Consider the following 19482-nt stretch of genomic DNA (forward strand, 5'->3'; position numbering starts at 1 on the left):
AAAGGTGAAGAGTGCAGTCATAAGCATATGAGTGGATAGGGTTAGATGTAGAGCTTAGAAAGTCACTGATGAATAGGAGGAAGAGAGTTGGTGACAGGACAGAGTCCTGTGGAACACCACTACTGATGGCTCTATGAAACAAACAGTGACCATCTACAACAACAACTATAGAAAGACCAGAAGGAAGCTAGAGATGAAGGCGCAGATAGGATAGAAACCGTTAAGAGGGCAAGTTTGGATATTAAACATTTCTGCCAGACTCAATCGACAGCCTTTGAGATGTCAAGTGCAATGGCAAAGCTTTCGCCAGAGTGCCGAAAGAAAAATAACTACGAGTCTGAAGGACTCGTCAGTGGAGCATTTCTGTCGGAACCCATACCAACGATCAGAATGAAGCTTGTGGGAGGAAAAATGCTTTAATTTTTTATGTGTTAAGAATTGATTCAAAAACTTAAAGAGATACAGGATGCTAAAGCACTTGAGCGATGGTAAGTGGGATGGGAATGGTCACCCTTCATTGGGACAGGGTGAATGAGAACAAACATTCAGGCAGAAGAAAATGTACACGTTGGAAGACAAAGGTGAAAGAGTTTACCTAGGCACTGTAGGCAGTGTGGCTGGGTAGTGACGAAATGGACACCGTGAGTGCATTTAAGTACTTGGGAAGTGTGATGAGTGAGGATGGAAGTTTGGAGGATTAAGTGCTTGAAATGGTACAGCAGGGAATAAAGGTTTCTTATTCCCTGAAGGCAGTAAGTGAGCATGGAAGCAAAAAAAGGCGCTGCATGACAATATTGTGATCTGCACTCTAACGAATGGAAGCGAAGCTGGGTCCTGGTTGGAAGGAGACAAGTCAAGAGTGACAGTATTGGAAATGAGTTATCTGAGAGGAGCATTATGAGTTACATGGAAAGACAGACTGGCAAATGAAGTGAAGGGACGTTGTGTTGTCGATGTGGATGTGACAGAAAGCGTCAGGAGAAATACATTAGGGTGTCTTGGCCATATGGAGAAGATGGTGAGAGACTAACTAGGAGAGTGTATGAAAGTGACGTGCAGGGGCGAGGGAGGAGGAGACAGAAGATGAGATGGAGGGATTGAGTAGAGAAGTATATGAGAGAGGGGGTTTAAGGTGGAGGGTGGGCAGTGAAATGGAAGGGGACTGGGCGACTTGGTGGAGATTTGTTTCTGGCCACCTCTTACGGATTAAGGCGTCTGCCTATAAATAAATAGACATTGATAGACCTTTTTCCCCACATTTTTAACTCCCTCCTCGTCTTTCATCATTAGCTTAAGCTCGTCTTTCCTTCTAAAACCAAAATTTCAAACGATACCAGCCCTCTATGACGTGCTGGCAGAAAGGGCACAGTAGAGCAGTGGTAGTTGGGTCAGCTTTACCGACTGTGACTGTATAATGCTTAGTTCTGCAAGTGGTATGAAGACATTTTAAACAAAATGGTTTCCAAGTTCAATTGGTTAAGAAGTCGAAGTGATAACTTAAAATTTTGAAATACACCTGAAAACTTACTCATGTACACTGTGAAACTTGGTAGATATAAAACAGAAAATTGACCAATAAAAACAACGAGATATCAGAAGCTCTGAACAACTTCCTTATTAAACTGGTATAATTTACAGCTGAAAGATGTGGTTTGGTGCATGACTGTTGTGGTGGTGAGTGACGATCCAGACTTCCTGTCCACTTTTGCCGAGTCTTCCTTCAAAACTCACCTACTGATGATTCAGACAGCGAGGCTGCTTGCCTTCACTCGCCTCCCTCTCCACCGCCTCCACACCCTTCATCACCTTCACAAGACATTCTCTCGCACTGACTCACTCATCGCCATTATCAACGATGATCTGACAAAATTCAGGTAATCCTTTTAATCCAATATTAACCCCTCCACTACAGGGATTTTCTCACCTGGATGCCCTATTTGAAGAGATTTTTTTTTTTTCGTCTTTCAGAAACCACCTTTAGCCTTCAGAAATTTTGAGTAAGTCGCATTGATTAAGAAACTGTACCGTCATTCCTCACACAGGAATTTTCCTGCTGTTTTGACATTTTTAGCACTTTTTGATAGATTAACTGAAACTGCTATTTCACGGAAGTTGTATTAATTTCGTTAAATCTACACTCCTAAATTCTCAGTCACTGTATGCTGTATGTTGTGTAAGTTTTACAGCCGGCCATACCGGAGCCCCCAGGAGGCTTAAAAATTGGGGAACAGGGGTAACTTAGCATGGGGAAGAATATAGACATTGTGGCATTGGCCTCCGAGGCCATTTTGAGGCCGCTACTGTTATGGCCTCGAGGCCAGAATGGCCAGAACTGCCTTTAGGAGGCCGAATTTCTGGTTAACCACTGAGGCCAATTTTCAAATTTATCTTTACATCTTTCTGTTTTCCATTTTTTTTTTTTTTTTTTTGACACAATAGCTTGAACAAGTGTGTCCATGTTCACGTGGTGACAACGATTCCCGAGGTCGACCATTTCCGGTGAGAGCAGCGTGGCATCAGAGAGCATGCGCACAGAGAGAGAGAGAGAGAGAGAGAGAGAGAGAGAGAGAGAGAGAGAGAGAGCACAGCTGCTCCCACACAGTCGTTTTGCACCAAATTTTGCACACGCCTATGGATGCGCCAAATACGTCACATGCAAAAATTCATTAAACACTAGTCACTTTGAGTTATTTTTTTTTTATTTTTTTTTTAAGAGCGTTAAAGAGTGCCACCCCATCAGCAAATGTCCGCTGCCCAGCGTCAACAGGCGTGTCGTCACCGTGGCAGCCAACAGCCGTGCCGCTATCTTGATATTCCTCTCTCTAATGATGGCCGCCACAATGTAAATCTCCTGGTCCCCTGCCGGCTCAGGACATCCAACTTTCGAACTTCGTACCTCTTCAAATTTGGCTTTTTTTTGTGTGTGTGACAATTTATGACGACTTACTTATTGTATTGACTAAAGGGTAAAACGATGGAAGTCTAACATTGCCAGTATAAAGTAAATGGAATAGATAAGTGTTTCAGGAATAAATGCGAGCGAAGTGGAGTGTATGGAAAATCAGTGGCGAACGCAGTGGGCGAAATTCTAAGAATATGCACAAAGAAAACACTTAAGGAGTTACGAGAATTGTAGTGGCATCAGAGAGTGCGTGCGTGACACACAGAGAGAGGGGAGCCTGCGGCCAATTAGCTATCATTCGTAACTGAGCCAATGGAGCTGGCTATCTGTGTGTGAAGTGTATTGAGCACCAAAGCAGTGCATGCCAACAACTTATCGATTCATGGTGCATTACAAACACTCAGAACAGCTTGCTACGGCAAGCCCGTGTTTTGAGCACCAAAGTGCTCCGAAAATACAACAAAGTACAGTTTGCTATCACACAGAAATTTCTTGGATCGGTGGCTAATGTCTACGCCAAGAGGATTTCGTTAACCCAACGTTACTCCTGTGAGGTGTTTTGGCACCCCAAAATTTTTTTAAAGCTCATATTTCCTAGGTGGCAACTCGATTAAATTTTCTCTCTGTTCCAGTACTCGCCTGATTCAGTGGGGGGAATGAGCACGTGTAGTTGTGCGGTCCTGCCTGTGCTGTAGTAAGAGGCACACACACTTCTTCCCCCCTGGGGTGTCCAGTCACCCCGCCAGACTAATGTTTTTCATTTCAATGGGGAATGAATTTATGTAGATTTGTTATGGAGAATATACATCAGTCCTCACTCTAATATATGTTTACAATGATTGCTGCTCTGTGTATTTTATTACTCATTCAGTCTTTCAGTTTAGGTAAGACAATAATGCATAATCTCATATTTTTGTTTTATGGAAACTTTCTATTAGATAAAAACTATCCGTCTTTTCACATACAAGATGGATGAAGCCGAGGAGGCGGTTGTAAGCAACTTAGAAGATGATGAAGATGTAGAAGGGGATGAGTATGTTCCAGCCTCCAACACTGAAGGTGAACATGATGTCGTAGAAGAGGATGAGCATGTTCCTGACTCCGACTGTTATGAATCCGAGCAAGATGATCTACCAGAGGAGCCCCAAAAGAAAAAAGCCAAGAAGTGAAGGATGGATGGGAAAAGACAAAATAATCAGGTGGAAGAAGAATGCTCCTAATTTAGTAGGTCGTACCCGTGCTCAAAATGTTATCAAATTTAGAGCAGGGCCAGAAGGACCAGCCCCAAATTCCCATTCACCTACAGACCTCTGGGAACTCTTCATCACTCCAGAAATAATTGATTTATTGGTCGAGTATACTAACTTGACAATCAATGAGAAGAAAAGGACGTATGCTGAGCCCTACAGAACACGAAACACTGACATAGTTGAAATGAAGGCATTTCTTGGCCTACTTATTTTAGCTGGTACTTTTCACGCCAACAGGCTACACCTTGCTAATATATGGAAATCTGATGGTACTGGAATAGAGATATTCAGGCTGACTATGTCACTGAATCGCTTTCGCTTTCTGTTGTGTTGTCTAAGATTTGACGACAAGGCAACACGTGAGGCAAGAAAGAAGGTGGAGGAGCTTGCCCCAATCAGACAAATATATGAGATGTTTGTAGAATTTTGTAAAAAGAACTACACTCCATCAGAAACTGTGACTACAGATGAAATGCTTGTAGCCTTTAGGGGCCATTGTTCCTTCAGGCAATATATCCCCAGCAAACCAGCCAAGTATGGCATCAAACTACATGCATTGTCTGGTGCAAAAACTTTCTCTGTATCTAATATGGAATACAGCCAGATGAGCCATACAAGGCTGACAAGAAATACAGGTCACTTCAGGCCGTGGTCACAAGGCTTGTCTCTGAGGTCTCCGGATCTGGCAGAAATGTAACATTTGATAATTGGTATACTACCTTTCCACTAGTCGTATCACTACTTCACGACCACAAACTGACTGCCGTAGGGACACTCCGAAAAAGCAGACGTGAGATTCCCCAGCAGTTCTTGGTGACAAAGGGTAGACCTTCTTGTGATGGTATGTTTGGATTTGGAGAGAACCTTACATTAGTGTCATACAAACCAAAGAGTAAGAGTGAGAACAAGAAGAAAAATGTTTTACTTGTGAGCAGCATGCACCATGATGACAATATAGACCCAAGAACTGGTGATGATAAGAAGCCTGAAATCATCACTCTCTACAGTTCAACCAAAGGAGGGGTTGATGTGGTCGACATGATGGTAGGGAAGTATGACACCTCCAGAAACAGCCGTCGTTGGGTACTGTGTTCTTCGCTCTCCTCAACATCTCCACAGTAAATTCGCATGTCCTATATGCTCACAACCCACAGAATAAGCTGAGACGCCGCAAAATCATGAGGAAGGTATGTCTGGTGGTTATTGAGGACAGTCTAAAGAGAAGACTGCAGACCATGCATCTCCAAAGAAATCCCAGTGCAGGAATTAGAAGACTGTTGCCTGCAGCTCTTGGACCTTAAACAACCCCTCAGCTACAGTCATCACAGAGGACAAAGCAATGTGCATTTTGTGCCAGGTCTCAGGACCGAAAGGTGAAAACAGTGTGTAGCACTTGTGGTAAACATGTTTGCAATTATCACAGCAAGGGTGATTGTGAGTTGCACTGAATGCCTAGATACACTATCAGGTGGTGAATCAGAGTGATCGGAAATGGTGAGGATGTTGGGCAAAACCAATGTCTCATCCATGGCTTTGTAATGAGCTCACATAGATTTTTCTCTGCATTTCATTTTTGTTGGAATATTCTGTGGCTATTCTTGATGAGTGATACATTTCTCTATTATTGTATTGGTGTGCTTTAGATAAAATATACAACATATGTTTACGTAACAAATTTATGTTAATTTTCATTACACTGACATATATGTTTAGTTATATTTGTGATATAGATCACAATGTGAAACAGATTGGATTGTATTTTATTTTCCCATATTGTTTATTATAATAGTGATGAAAAAAAAAAAACATGAACTGTATTATCCTGTAGGTTTACCTAATAAAAGTCTTTTAAATCCATATGTTGTTTTCTTTTTTACCGTTTTTATAATTTATTGTATTTTATTATTTCAAATTAATGAACACCAGCTAGAAGGCATTCAATCTGTTCATTAGTGATTGCAGAGGTACAGTATGCCGAAGCGACAGTATGAATATATTTAACATGTTGGTAACATCCATCCATCATCCAACCCTACATTGCCCCAAGAGGAGCGTAGGAGCCCGGGGCTAGGCAGTTGGTCTCGACATTTAAGATGAGAGTGACCAGCTTCACTCATCCATGAGTGGCATTACATGAGCAATCAACCCCAACCATCCCTTGGATGTAAACCTTCACCGGCTCAATCCGACTGGAGCGCAATAATTACCCACTAAACCACCAGGTGCCAAAATTTGGTTATATGGTTACCACTCAGCGTAGTAAATGGTTTCCTGGTGTACAGGAAACCATTTGGCTTGTCACTCAGTGTAGAGTCAACCACAGCCAGAAGGAAAAGGAAAGAATGAAGGAAAGAAAGACAGAAGAGGGAGTGCAAAGTCACCCGTAGGCAGAAGGACAAGGAAAGAATGAAGGATAGAAAGACAGAAGAGGATAGAAAGAAAGAAGGATGGAAGAGAGGAAAGGGCAGACACCCGAGAGCAGCAATACATCGAGTGAGTGGATGGTGAGCGCCCCCACCTATCACTAATGTTGGTAACACTGCATGTATTTTTGTTTTGGGGTGTTGTAACACCCCACCTAACCAACCGTGTTTGAAAACCCCACCGGACTACGGAAGGGTTAAAAACGACCCCAGGAAGACGCCTCTTGGGCGGGAATGGAAGTCTTCCTGACTGTCAGGAACTAACTTCTGTAAACGCACAATAATTGCGTAATAATCATAGGAACACTAAAAAAAGCTTCACCTATCATGATTTCATCATATATAGCGGGAGGGGTGTGAAGTGTGTTAGTTACATGCATGCGTTTGTGGAATGAAGGAGTTGCTTTATTAAAGAATTATGAATAATAAAGAGTAATGGAAGACTGCTAAAGCATTAAAAAAAAAAATCAAGGTGTATATCACGTCAAGTTCAATCTTAATTCGATGAAAGTGGTACTGCTCACTGCGGCTACATCTAGTTCTACTGTAGGTGAAGAGAAGGACAGGTTTGGGGATCAACTAGGTGGAATGATCACCCAAAAGTTACAGGGTTTTGTGATAGCTGACTTAAATGAGGAAATGCACAATGGCCCTGTGAAAATAATGTAATAGGCTGTTCTGGAGTGGAAGGCAAGACGGACAACGGACACTGACTGAAGGCTGTTTAATAGGATTAATTGTTATAATATTTTAAGCACAAAGAACTACACAAGTATACGTGATACTGTGAGACTGGTAAGAATGATCAAAGGTGCCTGACTGAATATATAGAGAAAAAGATGTTTGGAAGTACTGTTGACGTTAGAGTGGGGAATGAACTATGCTGAAGTTTGCCTGTTCATGTGATTTTTCTGTGCATGGTAAAACAGAGAGGTGTGTGGTGGATGAAGGGAGAAGGGAGTAGCCTACTCTGAGAGAATAGGAGTGAAGAAGCTGAATAAGAAACCAATGTTATCAGCCTTTGCTGCTATTTTTTGCTGATGTTGCTAGTGTTACTAATACAAGTGGTCTTCTTTTTATTTCTTAAGGCGTTACTTTTGTCGATGTTTTCAGAGTGAAGCTGTACTCGTCGTTGCCGTACAGTGATTCATCTACTCTGCCACAACGAGCGGCCACCTGGACTGCTGACAGAGGCCTGGTTCTTGCCCCCACCACCCATCTCTTCCCTTCAAAGTTTATGAAGTAAGTGATTTATCGTCAGGTTTGTCAAGTAAATCATGTATACCTGTAGAAAGAGAAAATTTACCTATCCAGTACAATATTCAATCCATATGAAGAAATACTTTACTTTCAAAATTCTATTTTACCAGTTAAATTTTACCTGTACAAATAAATACTGTAGTTAACCTATTACTGTTTAGTGATAAATTACTTATACAATCATGTAGTTACACAGAGCAACAATTTACCTTTACAAAGCATTATATTCCCCGTCTATCAATTGTCAGACCCCTTAATCCAGAGACTGTTGGCCACAAACAAATCGCCCTCTACGTCACCCTGTCCATTGCCATTTACCTACCCTCCGTCCAACTTCCTCCTCTCTGATATATATCTTCATTCAACCCCCAAACTCATCTTTGGTCACCCGTTCCATGGTCAGTCTCTCATTCTCCATCCTCTCTCCATGACCAAACAAATATTTTTTTGCGGACAGTAGAAACAGATGAGCATGGCACCAGATCATGAACACAGCTGTGATTTGGCACCAGATCGTGAACACAACTGTGATTCGACCCTTGACCTCTTAAAGCATACTAATACACGATTAGCCTTCAATTGATATACGATTAGATTTCAGTGACATACGATTAAGCCTCAGGTAATATACGATGACGAGTCAACAAATGTGCCATTATACCTCAACTGATTCGATTAGGGCTCAACTGATATACGATTAGGCCTCAACTGATATACGATTAGACTACAACTGATATGCGATTAGGCATTAAATGATATACCACTCAACATCAACTGATGTATAATGGGGCTTCAACTGATATACGATTTGGCATTAAGTAATATGCAGTTCAACTGATACACGATTAGGCATCAACTGCTTTACTATTAGGCATTAACTCGTATATTATTAGGCTTAAACTGTTATACAATCATGCATCAACTGATTTACGAGTAGGCTTCAACTGATGTATGATTAGGTTTCAACTGATATACGATTAAGTTTCAACTTAACTGAAAATTATTTGATCTTAATGATATAAGCTTCAGCTGCAGTACGATTAAGATTAAATGATAAACGATTAGGCTTTAACTGATATACGGTTAGACTTCAGTCATTTATACGACAAGAATTTTCCTCTTGTAAGTCACTGGGTGATATCCACATTGATATAAAGAAAAACTGGAAGAGGTACCCGGCATTGCCTGGGTAAAACCCTGTGATCGTGCATTACGTGGGACCCTGTACGGCCACTCCTTGAGGGGGAAGACCCTCGGGTTCCCATTTTATCCTTGGGCCCATTTCCCCAGGGGTATATTCTCCATGGACCTATTTCTACCATGGACGTATCGAGAGGATTGAGAGAGTGTTTTTGGTTGGAGACATGAATGGCAAAGTCGGGAATGTACGAGTGGATGGAGTCGTTGGTCAGTGGGGTGTGCCAGCTGAAGTAGATGGGAATGGTAGTGCTTTGTTGGACATCTGTGCTGGTAAGAGGTTAGCAATAGCTAATACCTATTATTGGCATAAGATGCTCCACAGGTATACATGGAGAGTTATGAGGAGGATGGATGGTGAACTTGTTGAACGAAAGGCAGTGATAGACTATGTGTGTTTGGATGAGCGAATGAGAAGACAAGTGGTGGATGCAGGTGTGTGGAGAGGGTGGGGGAATGGAATCTCGGACCATCACTTAGTGATGGCCATGGTAAGGCTGCAAAGAAAATGGTTGAAGAGACGAAGGGGAAGACAGGAGGAAACAGCTCCTGTGAGAAGAGTGGAGAAATTGCAAGACAGTGAGAAAATGGCAGAGTATAAGAGCATAGTGGAAGAAAGATTGGGAAGGTATGAGTTAGAGCAGATGGAAGGGGTGGAAGACGTATGTAAGATATTCACGGAAGAGATAGGCGCAGCGTATGAGGTGGTTTGTGGAGTGAGGAGGAGATGCAAGGGTGTGCAAGGGACAGCATGATGGAATGTTGAGGTGAAACGAGCTGTGGAACAAAAGAAGCTATATAGTGAATGGCTAGCGAGTAGAGGTAGGGGAGCATATGAGAGAGAGAAGAGAGAGGTATATGTGAGCAGGAGAAGGGAGGTGAAGAGATTGGTGAAGGAGAGTAAGAAGAAAGTGGATGAAGAGTTTGAGAGGCGTCTGAGTGTGAAATGGAGGGAGAGTAAGAAATTGTTTTGGAAGGAGGTAAAGAAAGTAAGGCAGTGTGAAAGGGGTAATAGGAGGGGAGTGAAAGATAGGAATAAAAGATTGTTGGTGGAGAAGAGAGAGAAATTGAGGAGATGGAAGGAGCACTTTGGGGATTTGTTGAATGTAGAGAGAGAGAGAGCAGTGCGAGTATAAGTGGTTGGGGAATGGCTGGGAGAAGGAGAGATTAGAGGAGGGAGGAAGAGAACAGTAGGGCGGAAAAAGTGGAAGCAATGAAGAAGATCAAGACGGGAAAGGCCCCAGGAATTGATGGAGTGTGTGGTGAAATGCTGAGGTATGGGGGTGAGATTGTTGTGGAGTGAATATGAAAGTTATGTAGATTGGCTTGGGAAGAGGGAAGGGTTCCGGAGGACTGGAAATCAGGTATAATTGTTCCCTTATACAAAGGAAAAGGGGAGAGACAAGTATGTGGTAACTATAGGGGTATTTGCCTTCTTAGTGTGACTGGAAAAATATATGGTAGAATACTCATTGATAGGGTTAGGCATATAACAGAGGAGCTAGTTAAAGAAGAACAAGGGGGATTTAGGAAGGGAAAAGGGTGTGTAGATCAGATATTTGTTCTAAGATGTTTAGTGGAGAAGTATCTAGAGAAGGGAAAGAAAGTGTATGCTGCCTTCATGGACTTGGAGAAAGCATATGACAGAATAGATAGACAAGATATGTGGATGGTACTGAGAATTATGGAGTGGAGGGGAAATTGTTGAGTGCTGCAAAGAGTATGTACGAAGGAGCTAGGGCTACGGTGCGAGTGGATGGTGAGCTGAGTGAGTTCTTTGATCTCAATGTGGGAATGAAACAGGGTTGTGTGATGTCTCCATGGCTGTTTAATATATATATATATATATATATATATATATATATATATATATATATATATATATATATATATATATATATATATATGTTACGGAACAGAGAAAGATAATGTACACTTTAAGTGAGAATGCTAAAAATCACTACTGTCCCGTAAAGTTCCAGGTTCAAAACAAAAGAGTTAGGTAAAATTACAAGTTAAAGTTTAATGCTCAAACTAACAACAAAACATTCAGGACTCAAGGATAATGTAATGGCAAATAAACAGGTTAAATATATGGTTAACTGCAATAGCCTCTATTAACACGAAATTAGCAAGAGTAAATTTATCTAAGTCAGCCCTGATGAAATGAGATACCAGATAATACTCAGTGAATGCCAGATAAATAATTACAGATACAAACTATTATCAAAAATGACTGACATAAAGAACCCCACACGAATTACAAAAACTTCACCAGGCCCACAAATCAAACTCATGCTATACAGTACAAGAAAAAATGCAACAACAGTTATACTCAAATTACACACAGCTGCTAGATGGTTGGAGACTTCTTGAGCACTCACAATAATAATATCTGTACAGGGGAGGACAGAGATGTGAACAAAATGAGGAGCAGATCTAAGTGGCCATGATGCAGAGACTGAGCTCATTATATAGGGGCCAGCAGAGCCTGATACAACTTGTAAGAGGGACGCGCAAATGAAGCCATGGGGACAGAGAGCTGAAAATGCCGCACTGAAACAACAGAAATGACGACTTACTCTACTATAACGGTAGAAGGGGGGGGACTGAGGCAGAACACGCTCGTGATCAAACATGCAGCAACTGTGCGTTAAAATTACACAAAGGATGATGAAATCATAGGCTATGTAACACCTCCCCACAAAGAAAAAGAAATTTACAAAGGAAATTTCTTATTACTCTAAAACAATCTGTACATGGCATTACAGAACATGCAAATGTCTTTCCTAATGTTACAAAACATGAGATCTCCCTAGCACGTTCAGTCATAGGTACTTGCCAGTATCCCTTTAACAAATCAAACTTACTTATGTACCTAGCCTTTCCGATCTTGTCTATGCAATCTTCCACACGAGGGAGAGGGTAAGTGTCTGTTTTGGTTATCTGATTAACACGTCTGTAGTCGATGCAAAGCCTCTGTGACCCACCTGGCTTAGGGACTAGAGTGACAGGAGAACTCCACTCGCTCTGACAGGGCTCAATCATCTTGTGGTCCAACAGGTAGCCAAGCTCCTTCTGGATGAGAGGAACTTTCACTGGGTTCACACGGTAAGGAGGCAATTTAATTGGCTTTGCGTCTCCAACATCGACATCATGCATCAACACAGTGGTTCTTCCTGGAGTGGCACGGAACACTTGCGGGTACTCCTGCAGTAATGCCGAAAACTCCTGCCTTTCCTTGGGTGGTAGATGAGAAAGCTTAGTCTGGAGATCATTCATGATATCAGGATTCTTCCCCAAACTATCACTCAGGCTCATACTGCATGGGAGAGCTTCACTTGCAGACTCGGGTGGAACAGCTACAGTGCAGACTGGATTATTTTCGTCCCGCCTGTGATATAACTTTAGCATGTTGATGTGACATAGTTGCTTGCTCTTTCTACGATCTGGTGTGGCGATGACATAGTTGACATCACTGAGTTTCTTCTCCACGAAATAAGGGCCACTAAACTTGGCTTGAAGAGGTTGCCCATGAACTGGTAGCAGAATCAAAACCTGATCTCCTGGCTGAAAGTGGCGTAACCTGGACTTCTTGTCATACCAAGTCTTCATCTTCTCCTGAGCAGCTCCTAAATTCTCTCTCGCCAGCTGTAAAGCAGTGGACAGCCGTTCTTTGAACTTCATCACATACTCCAGCAGGTTGACGTCATCTTCCTCCGACAGCCAGCATTCCTTGAGTAGCTTAAGGGGTCCTCTTACTTCATGGCCAAACAGTAGTTCAAAAGGTGAGAAGCCCAGTGATTCATTTGGAGATTCTCTTGCAGCAAACACAACGAATGGAAGACCTTTATCCCAGTCTTTCTGATGTTCCAAACAGTATTTCTTGAGCATCGATTTGAGTGTTTGATGATATCTCTCCAACGCTCCTTGGGTCTGGGGATGGTAAGCTGAAGACGTGATCTGGGAGATGCCCAACTCTTTCAGAGACTGCTTGAAAACGTTTGACATGAAATTACTTCCCCGGTCTGACTGTACCTCCTTGGGCAGACCAAACTTTGTGAAGAACCCTAGCATTTCCTTAACCACGTTCTTTGCTGAGATGTTTCTAAGTGGAATGGCTTCAGGATAACGAGTAGCCATATCAATCATGGTCATCACATAAGAAAATCCTGAAGAAGTCTTAGGAAGAGGGCCCACAATATCCACCAACACACGGGTGAAAGGCGCCTCAAAAGGAGGAATGGGAACTAGAGGTGCAACCTTTTCGGTCTGATTACACTTCCCCACAACTTGACAGGTGTGACAAGACTTACAATACCAGGAAACATCCCTGAAGATACCTGGCCAGTAGAAGTGTTTCAAATGCGTGCCACAGTCTTCCTCACTCCAAGGTGTCCTGCCAAACTGGAATCATGAGCCACTCTAATGATATCCTGCCTACAAACACGAGGGATGACAACTTGATGTACAGCCTCCCATTCACAGTCGGCTGATGCTGTTGGGGGTCTCCACTTCCTCATAAGTACTCCTGACTTTACATAATAACAAGTAGAAGCACCGGCTGACTCTTCTTCACTGTAAGCAGAGTTAGCTAGACCTTTCAACTCAGGGTCAGCAACCTGCAACTCAACCAACTCTTGACGAGACAAATTATCAACACTACGGGGTACTGCCTCATCTGGTGAGTGGTCCAAATTAGCAAGAAAAGTGTCAGCTAGGATAACATCATCATCATCATTATCCTCTAAATCACCAGTAACTTTAGACTTAGCCCTAGTGACAGCACATGCAGGGAACACATCAGGGACATCACAATCCCGGGACACAGCCACTGGCTCACTGGACAACTGAGGAGCTGGACACACTTGACTTCCACCAATATCATTTCCAAGTAAGAAAGTTACACCTGACATTGGGAGTGTCTCAACCAACCCAACCATAACAGAACCATTAACAAAACCAGACTCTAAATTCACTCTGCACAGAGGAACAGAGAAGTAATTATTCCCTACACCTTGTAAGATTACAGTTTCATCAGAGAATTAAAATTAGAGCCTAGAACACTGGTCAGCATAAGGGATTGGCAAGCACCTGTATCACGATATATTTGAACTGATTTCCTGTCATTACTGTCCAGAGGACTGACAAAACCATCAGACAGGAAATTAGCACATGAACTCTTGAGAGTGTCACCCACGTTACTGCTCAAAAGGAGCTCCATCATGAGAATTTAAGTTACCCCTCAAAGCAGGTTCAGTTAACTCAGTTAAAGAATTCTGGGAACTCTCAAGAGTGGACACTAGACCAATTGACTGAATATTTAAAGACTCCTTTTTGTTCACATCACGCTGTCTCCTGAAACATCTCACCGTAGTATGACCAAGCTTACTACAATAAGTACATTTACTTTTCTGAAATCTAGAGGTGAAGCTGGTATTTACTTCCTGAGAAACATCATCCTTATTCTCTTTCCTGTTACCTGTACTCTGAGTAGAGGCAACGTACTTACTCTCAGCTTTCCCTTTTTCTCTAGAATATCTCTTGTGAGTGAGAACATACTCATCAGCTAAAACTGCAGCATCAGACAAATTATCTATTCTTTTCTCATCGAGATATAGGCTTACATCTTTATAAATACACCTCTTGAAGTCCTCCAGCAAAATCATCTGCTTAAATTTACCAAAATCAGAATCCACATTCTTAGAATTTAACCACTGCTCTAACAGATCTTCTTTGATTTTTGCATACTCAACATGGGATTGCTTATCTTGCTTGTAAGTTGTCCTAAATTTTACTCTATAGGCTTCAGGAACAAGCTCATAGGCCTTAAGAATCAAGCTCTTAACTACATCATAATTATCAGATTGATCCTGAGGCAAAGATGCATAAGTTACTTGAGCTTTACCGGTGAGAACAGTTTGAAGGAGGACTGGCCAATACTCCTTGGGCCAACTAAAACCTGTAGCTACCCTCTCAAACAACTGAAAATACTTTGTTAAATCAGATTCATTAAAAGGAGGGACAAGTTTAACATTTTTAGCCACATCAAAATCATCAGAGCTAGATGATCCAGTTCCACCTTGTTTCATGCGATACTCATGGTCTGCCTGAATCCTGGCAAGTTCAATTTGTGCCTGAGCCTGTATCTGTGCCTCCTGAATCCGAACCTGAGATTCCGCCTCCTTAGCCTGAGACTCAGCCTCCTTAGCACGTGCTTGAAATTCAGCTTCCTTCACACGAGCCTCCTGCAGGGCTAGCTGTAACTTAGCTAATTCAATCTGCGTTTGCTCATTTGGAGGAGTTACATTAAACAAGCTTTTATTAATCATGCCAACAATTTGATCTTTAGAATGATGAGAGTGAACTGCAATTCCCAATTGTTGAGCAACAAGCTTAAGTTCATTCTTTGTTCTGTTTTCTATATCACACACTGTTTGCACATTTGACAAAAAATCTTTGGCTTCATCAAGTGTAGTAATAGTAGCCATCATGAATAAGTAACAGTCACAAAATATCAAGCAATATCCTTATGATAATATCCTGAATATCCTGATAAGAGGTCGCCAAATTTATGTTACAGAACAGAGAAAGATAATGTACACTTTAAGTGAGAATGCTAAAAATCACTACTGTCCCGTAAAGTTCCAGGTTCAAAACAAAAGAGTTAGGTAAAATTACGAGTTAAAGTTTAATGCTCAAACTAACAACAAAACATTCAGGACTCATAAGGATAATGTAATGGCAAATAAACAGGTTAAATATATGGTTAACTGCAATAGCCTCTATTAACACGAAATTAGCAAGAGTAAATTTATCTAAGTCAGCCCTGATGAAATGAGATACCAGATAATACTCAGTGAATGCCAGATAAATAATTACAGATACAAACTATTATCAAAAATGACTGACATAAAGAACCCCACACGAATTACAAAAACTTCACCAGGCCCACAAATCAAACTCATGCTATACAGTACAAGAAAAAATGCAACAACAGTTATACTCAAATTACACACAGCTGCTAGATGGTTGGAGACTTCTTGAGCACTCACAATAATAATATCTGAAAAGGGAGGACAGAGATGTGAACAAAATGAGGAGCAGATCTAAGTGGCCATGATGCAGAGACTGAGCTCATTATATAGGGGCCAGCAGAGCCTGATACAACTTTAAAGAGGGACGCGCAAATGAAGACATGGGTACAGAGAGCTGAATATCCCGCACTGAAACAAGAGAAATGATGTCTTACTCTACTATAACGGTAGAAGAGGGGGAATGAGGCAGAACACGCTCGTGATCAAACATGCAGCAACTGTGCGTTAAAATTACACAAAGGATGATGAAATCATAGGCTATGTAACAATATATATATATATATATATATATATATATATATATATATATATATATATATATATATATATGGATGGATGGGGTTGTAAAGGAGGTGCAAGGTAGGGCAGTGGATGTGGGGCTGACTCTAATGAATGAGGGTGAGATTTGGAAGATTCCGGTGTTGTTGTTTGCTGATGATACAGTATTGTTGGGTGAAGATGAATGGGAGTTGCAAGATTTGGTGAATAAATTTGGGACAGTGTGTAGGAAGAGGAACCTGAAAGTTAACGTAAACAAGAGTAAAGTTATGATGTTTGAGAGGAATGAAGTCACAGAATGCATGGTGAGGATGGATGGCGAGGATATGGAGTATGTGAGTGCATTCAAGTACTTGGGTAGTGTGATGAGTAAGGATGGAACTTTCGGGGATGAAGTGCGTGAAAGGGTACAGCAGGGAAGGAGGGTTGTTGGTTCACTGGAAGCAGTGATGAGAAATAGGGAGGTTAGTATGGAAGTTAAGAAGTCACTGCATGATAGTACTGTGAGCCCTACCCTGACGTATGGAATCGAGGCATGGACTTTGCAAGAGGAGAACAAGTCAAGAGTGAGAGCAATGGAAATGAGCTACTTGAGAGGAGCATGTGGAGTGATATGGAGGGACAGGTTGACGAATGAAGAAGTGAAAGAACGTTGTGGGGTGGATGTGGAAGAACGTGGTGGGCTGGAAGTGGATGTGATTGAGAAGATTAGGAGAAACACACTGAGGTGGTTTGGACATGTGGATAGAATGGAGATTGAAAGACTGACTAAGAGAGTGTATGTAGGTGAGTTGGAGGGAGGGAGAGGGAGGGGAAGACCGAAGATGAGGTGGAGGGATGGAGTTGAGAGGTATATGAGAGAGGGGGAAGTGAGTTTGGGGGAGGGCAGTCAAATGGTGGGTGACAGAGGGACTTGGAGGTGCTTTGTCTGCGGCCACTCTTTGCGGGATTAGGGCGTCGGGCTATTGATAGATAGATAGATTGACGTATTTTCTCACTACTCACCCAACCCACCAACACTGCCCACTCATTCCACCAATCAGTTTACCTACCCATCAGACCCTCTGTTGCTAATAATATGACTGGAGAAGAATATTAACGGTATTTGGCTGCCATCTTTCCACCACGCTGACTTGAGTATTTCCGATTAACTATAATCTTGGCCATCAGAGGAGCCACTTGAGCTCATGTAATGTACATGTTTAAAAAGTCTAAATTCATTGTAAGAAGTTACATCCGTCAGAGCTGTTAAAAGTGTTCTACATGCATCCCCCTTGGTTTCCATAAAGGACAGACAGACTGGCAGACAAACTCTCTCTCTCTCTCTCTCTCTCTCTGCAGAGACATGAAACTCCACAGATATGCCCTGCGCACTTATCGCATAATATAACATACAGACGTGTATTACTTAACATTTTGGGTAATTGGAGGCACATTGCACCCGCTTTGTTTTTACGCATTCTTTAAGTTAGCGCATTTTAGGTACATTGATTCAAAAAATTTTGCGTTGTAATGAACCATTTTGGTTAATTAGAGGGTACCAACAAACAGATAAAGAGAATGGGAATTTTAGTAGTAAATAGATAAGGCCGTGTACCACCCTCGAATTCTAGAGCACAGGATAAAATACAATTCAGAAACAGAGAGGATAATACTCGAACACTTTCATCTATACTGTTGCTGATTTCCATTCTGTGTACCATTGTTGCACCTTTTTTTTTTTTTTTAAATCCAGGAAAGAATAGGTTAGGCTAGGCTTGTTTTTTTAGAACTAGGTTAGGTTAGCTTATTAGTCAGTTAGGTTAATCTGTTAAGTGGGGCAGGGTAGGTCACGTTAGGTTAAAAAAAAAAAAAAAAAGGTTAGCATGACCTTCTGCAGTATATACAGGGTGTCCTAGGAAATGTCTGTCAAATTTCATTTTCTTCTAGGGATAATTTTGAGTAGAAAATGCTATATCAATGCGGACTGAATTGTCAGCCGATATGAGGGTACAATTATTATTGATGACCATATCGGTGGAATGGTCTCTAAGATTATTAACCCATAAGATTATCAGTCAAAGAATTTTCATATCATTAACTCTCGTTCCCTTACTGACTCCTTTCAACTTCTGTCTCTTTGCTGCACTGTTGCATCTTTATCTCATTTTTATCGTTACTTCAGTGGTCACAGCTCCTCTGAACTGTCTGCGTGCATCCCTCCACCACTACGACGAGTCTGTAGTACTCATCTAGCAGGAAACTCACCCCTTTTTTTTCCTGTTTTTTTATGCACAAGCTAACCAATACTCCCAGTCCTTCATGTAACAGGTCAACTCTGTACATGTCGAATTTAGCTCTTTTTCACTCTTTCTTGAAGGAAACACTTTTGTGGGCTTCTAGCCGTTGACTTCTCCTTCCTCAGAAAAAAAAAAAAATGAAAACTAGCTTCATTGTGGTCGCGAAGTGGACTCATGTTGATATAGCATTTTTAACTCAAACGCACCCCTAAAATTTCTTCCTGAAGTTTGGCAGACATTTCTTGGGGCACCCTGTATAATGATCTCTTTTAAGATGTAGTGCCTGTGAGCTAAACGTTAAGTGCTTATAAAGTGAGGACGGTTTCTAATGTGCAGATTATGTCTTTGGAATTTACCATGTAAGATATGCCCTTTTTTCAGAGGTTTCGTTTGTTCATTGTCTCTGGAAAAGTGTCTTAAATTTCAATCCACATAATTTCGACATGTTCTTTTCGTGTCCTTCGTGGTCATTGAACTTTGTGAAGTGTGAAAAAATAAGTGTAGGGTAGATGGCTTGTGTGTAAATAGTTAGTGTCAGGGATTCACTCAGTCTAAAATTGTTAAAGGAGACCCTACCCAAGCTTATAAACACAGTCTACATTCAAGTAGTATTTCCTATTCTTTCCTCATACAGGTGTGCTGAATATACTCAATTCGCTCTAACTTGGCCAAAAATTGCCATCTCTCCATCTTGGCTGTCGAGTTGTACCAAGATGTTACCATTTACGTATGGCACTAGTCACGAAGAAGTGCTATGGAAAGGATGCGAGCCATAGTGTGGTCTTACATTGCCAC

General features: G+C 41.6%; 1 protein-coding gene across 1 annotated transcript in view; it reads left to right on the forward strand.

Annotated features, from left to right (window-relative positions):
- The first annotated feature begins 632 nt into the window (after positions 1 to 632).
- Positions 633 to 19482, forward strand: part of LOC145398719 (uncharacterized) — a 47187-nt gene continuing 28337 nt past the window's right edge. Inside the window, exons 1-3 of the mRNA XM_080271519.1 lie at positions 633 to 641; positions 1639 to 1874; positions 7689 to 7817. Of these exons, the coding sequence (XP_080127645.1) occupies positions 633 to 641; positions 1639 to 1874; positions 7689 to 7817 (374 nt within the window). The remainder of the gene's footprint in view (positions 642 to 1638; positions 1875 to 7688; positions 7818 to 19482) is intronic.

Source organism: Coenobita brevimanus, chromosome 46 (assembly GCF_032717465.1).
Source record: "Coenobita brevimanus isolate Jiangsu-jjx chromosome 46, ASM3271746v2, whole genome shotgun sequence".
Classification (NCBI taxonomy): Eukaryota; Metazoa; Arthropoda; class Malacostraca; order Decapoda; family Coenobitidae; genus Coenobita; species Coenobita brevimanus.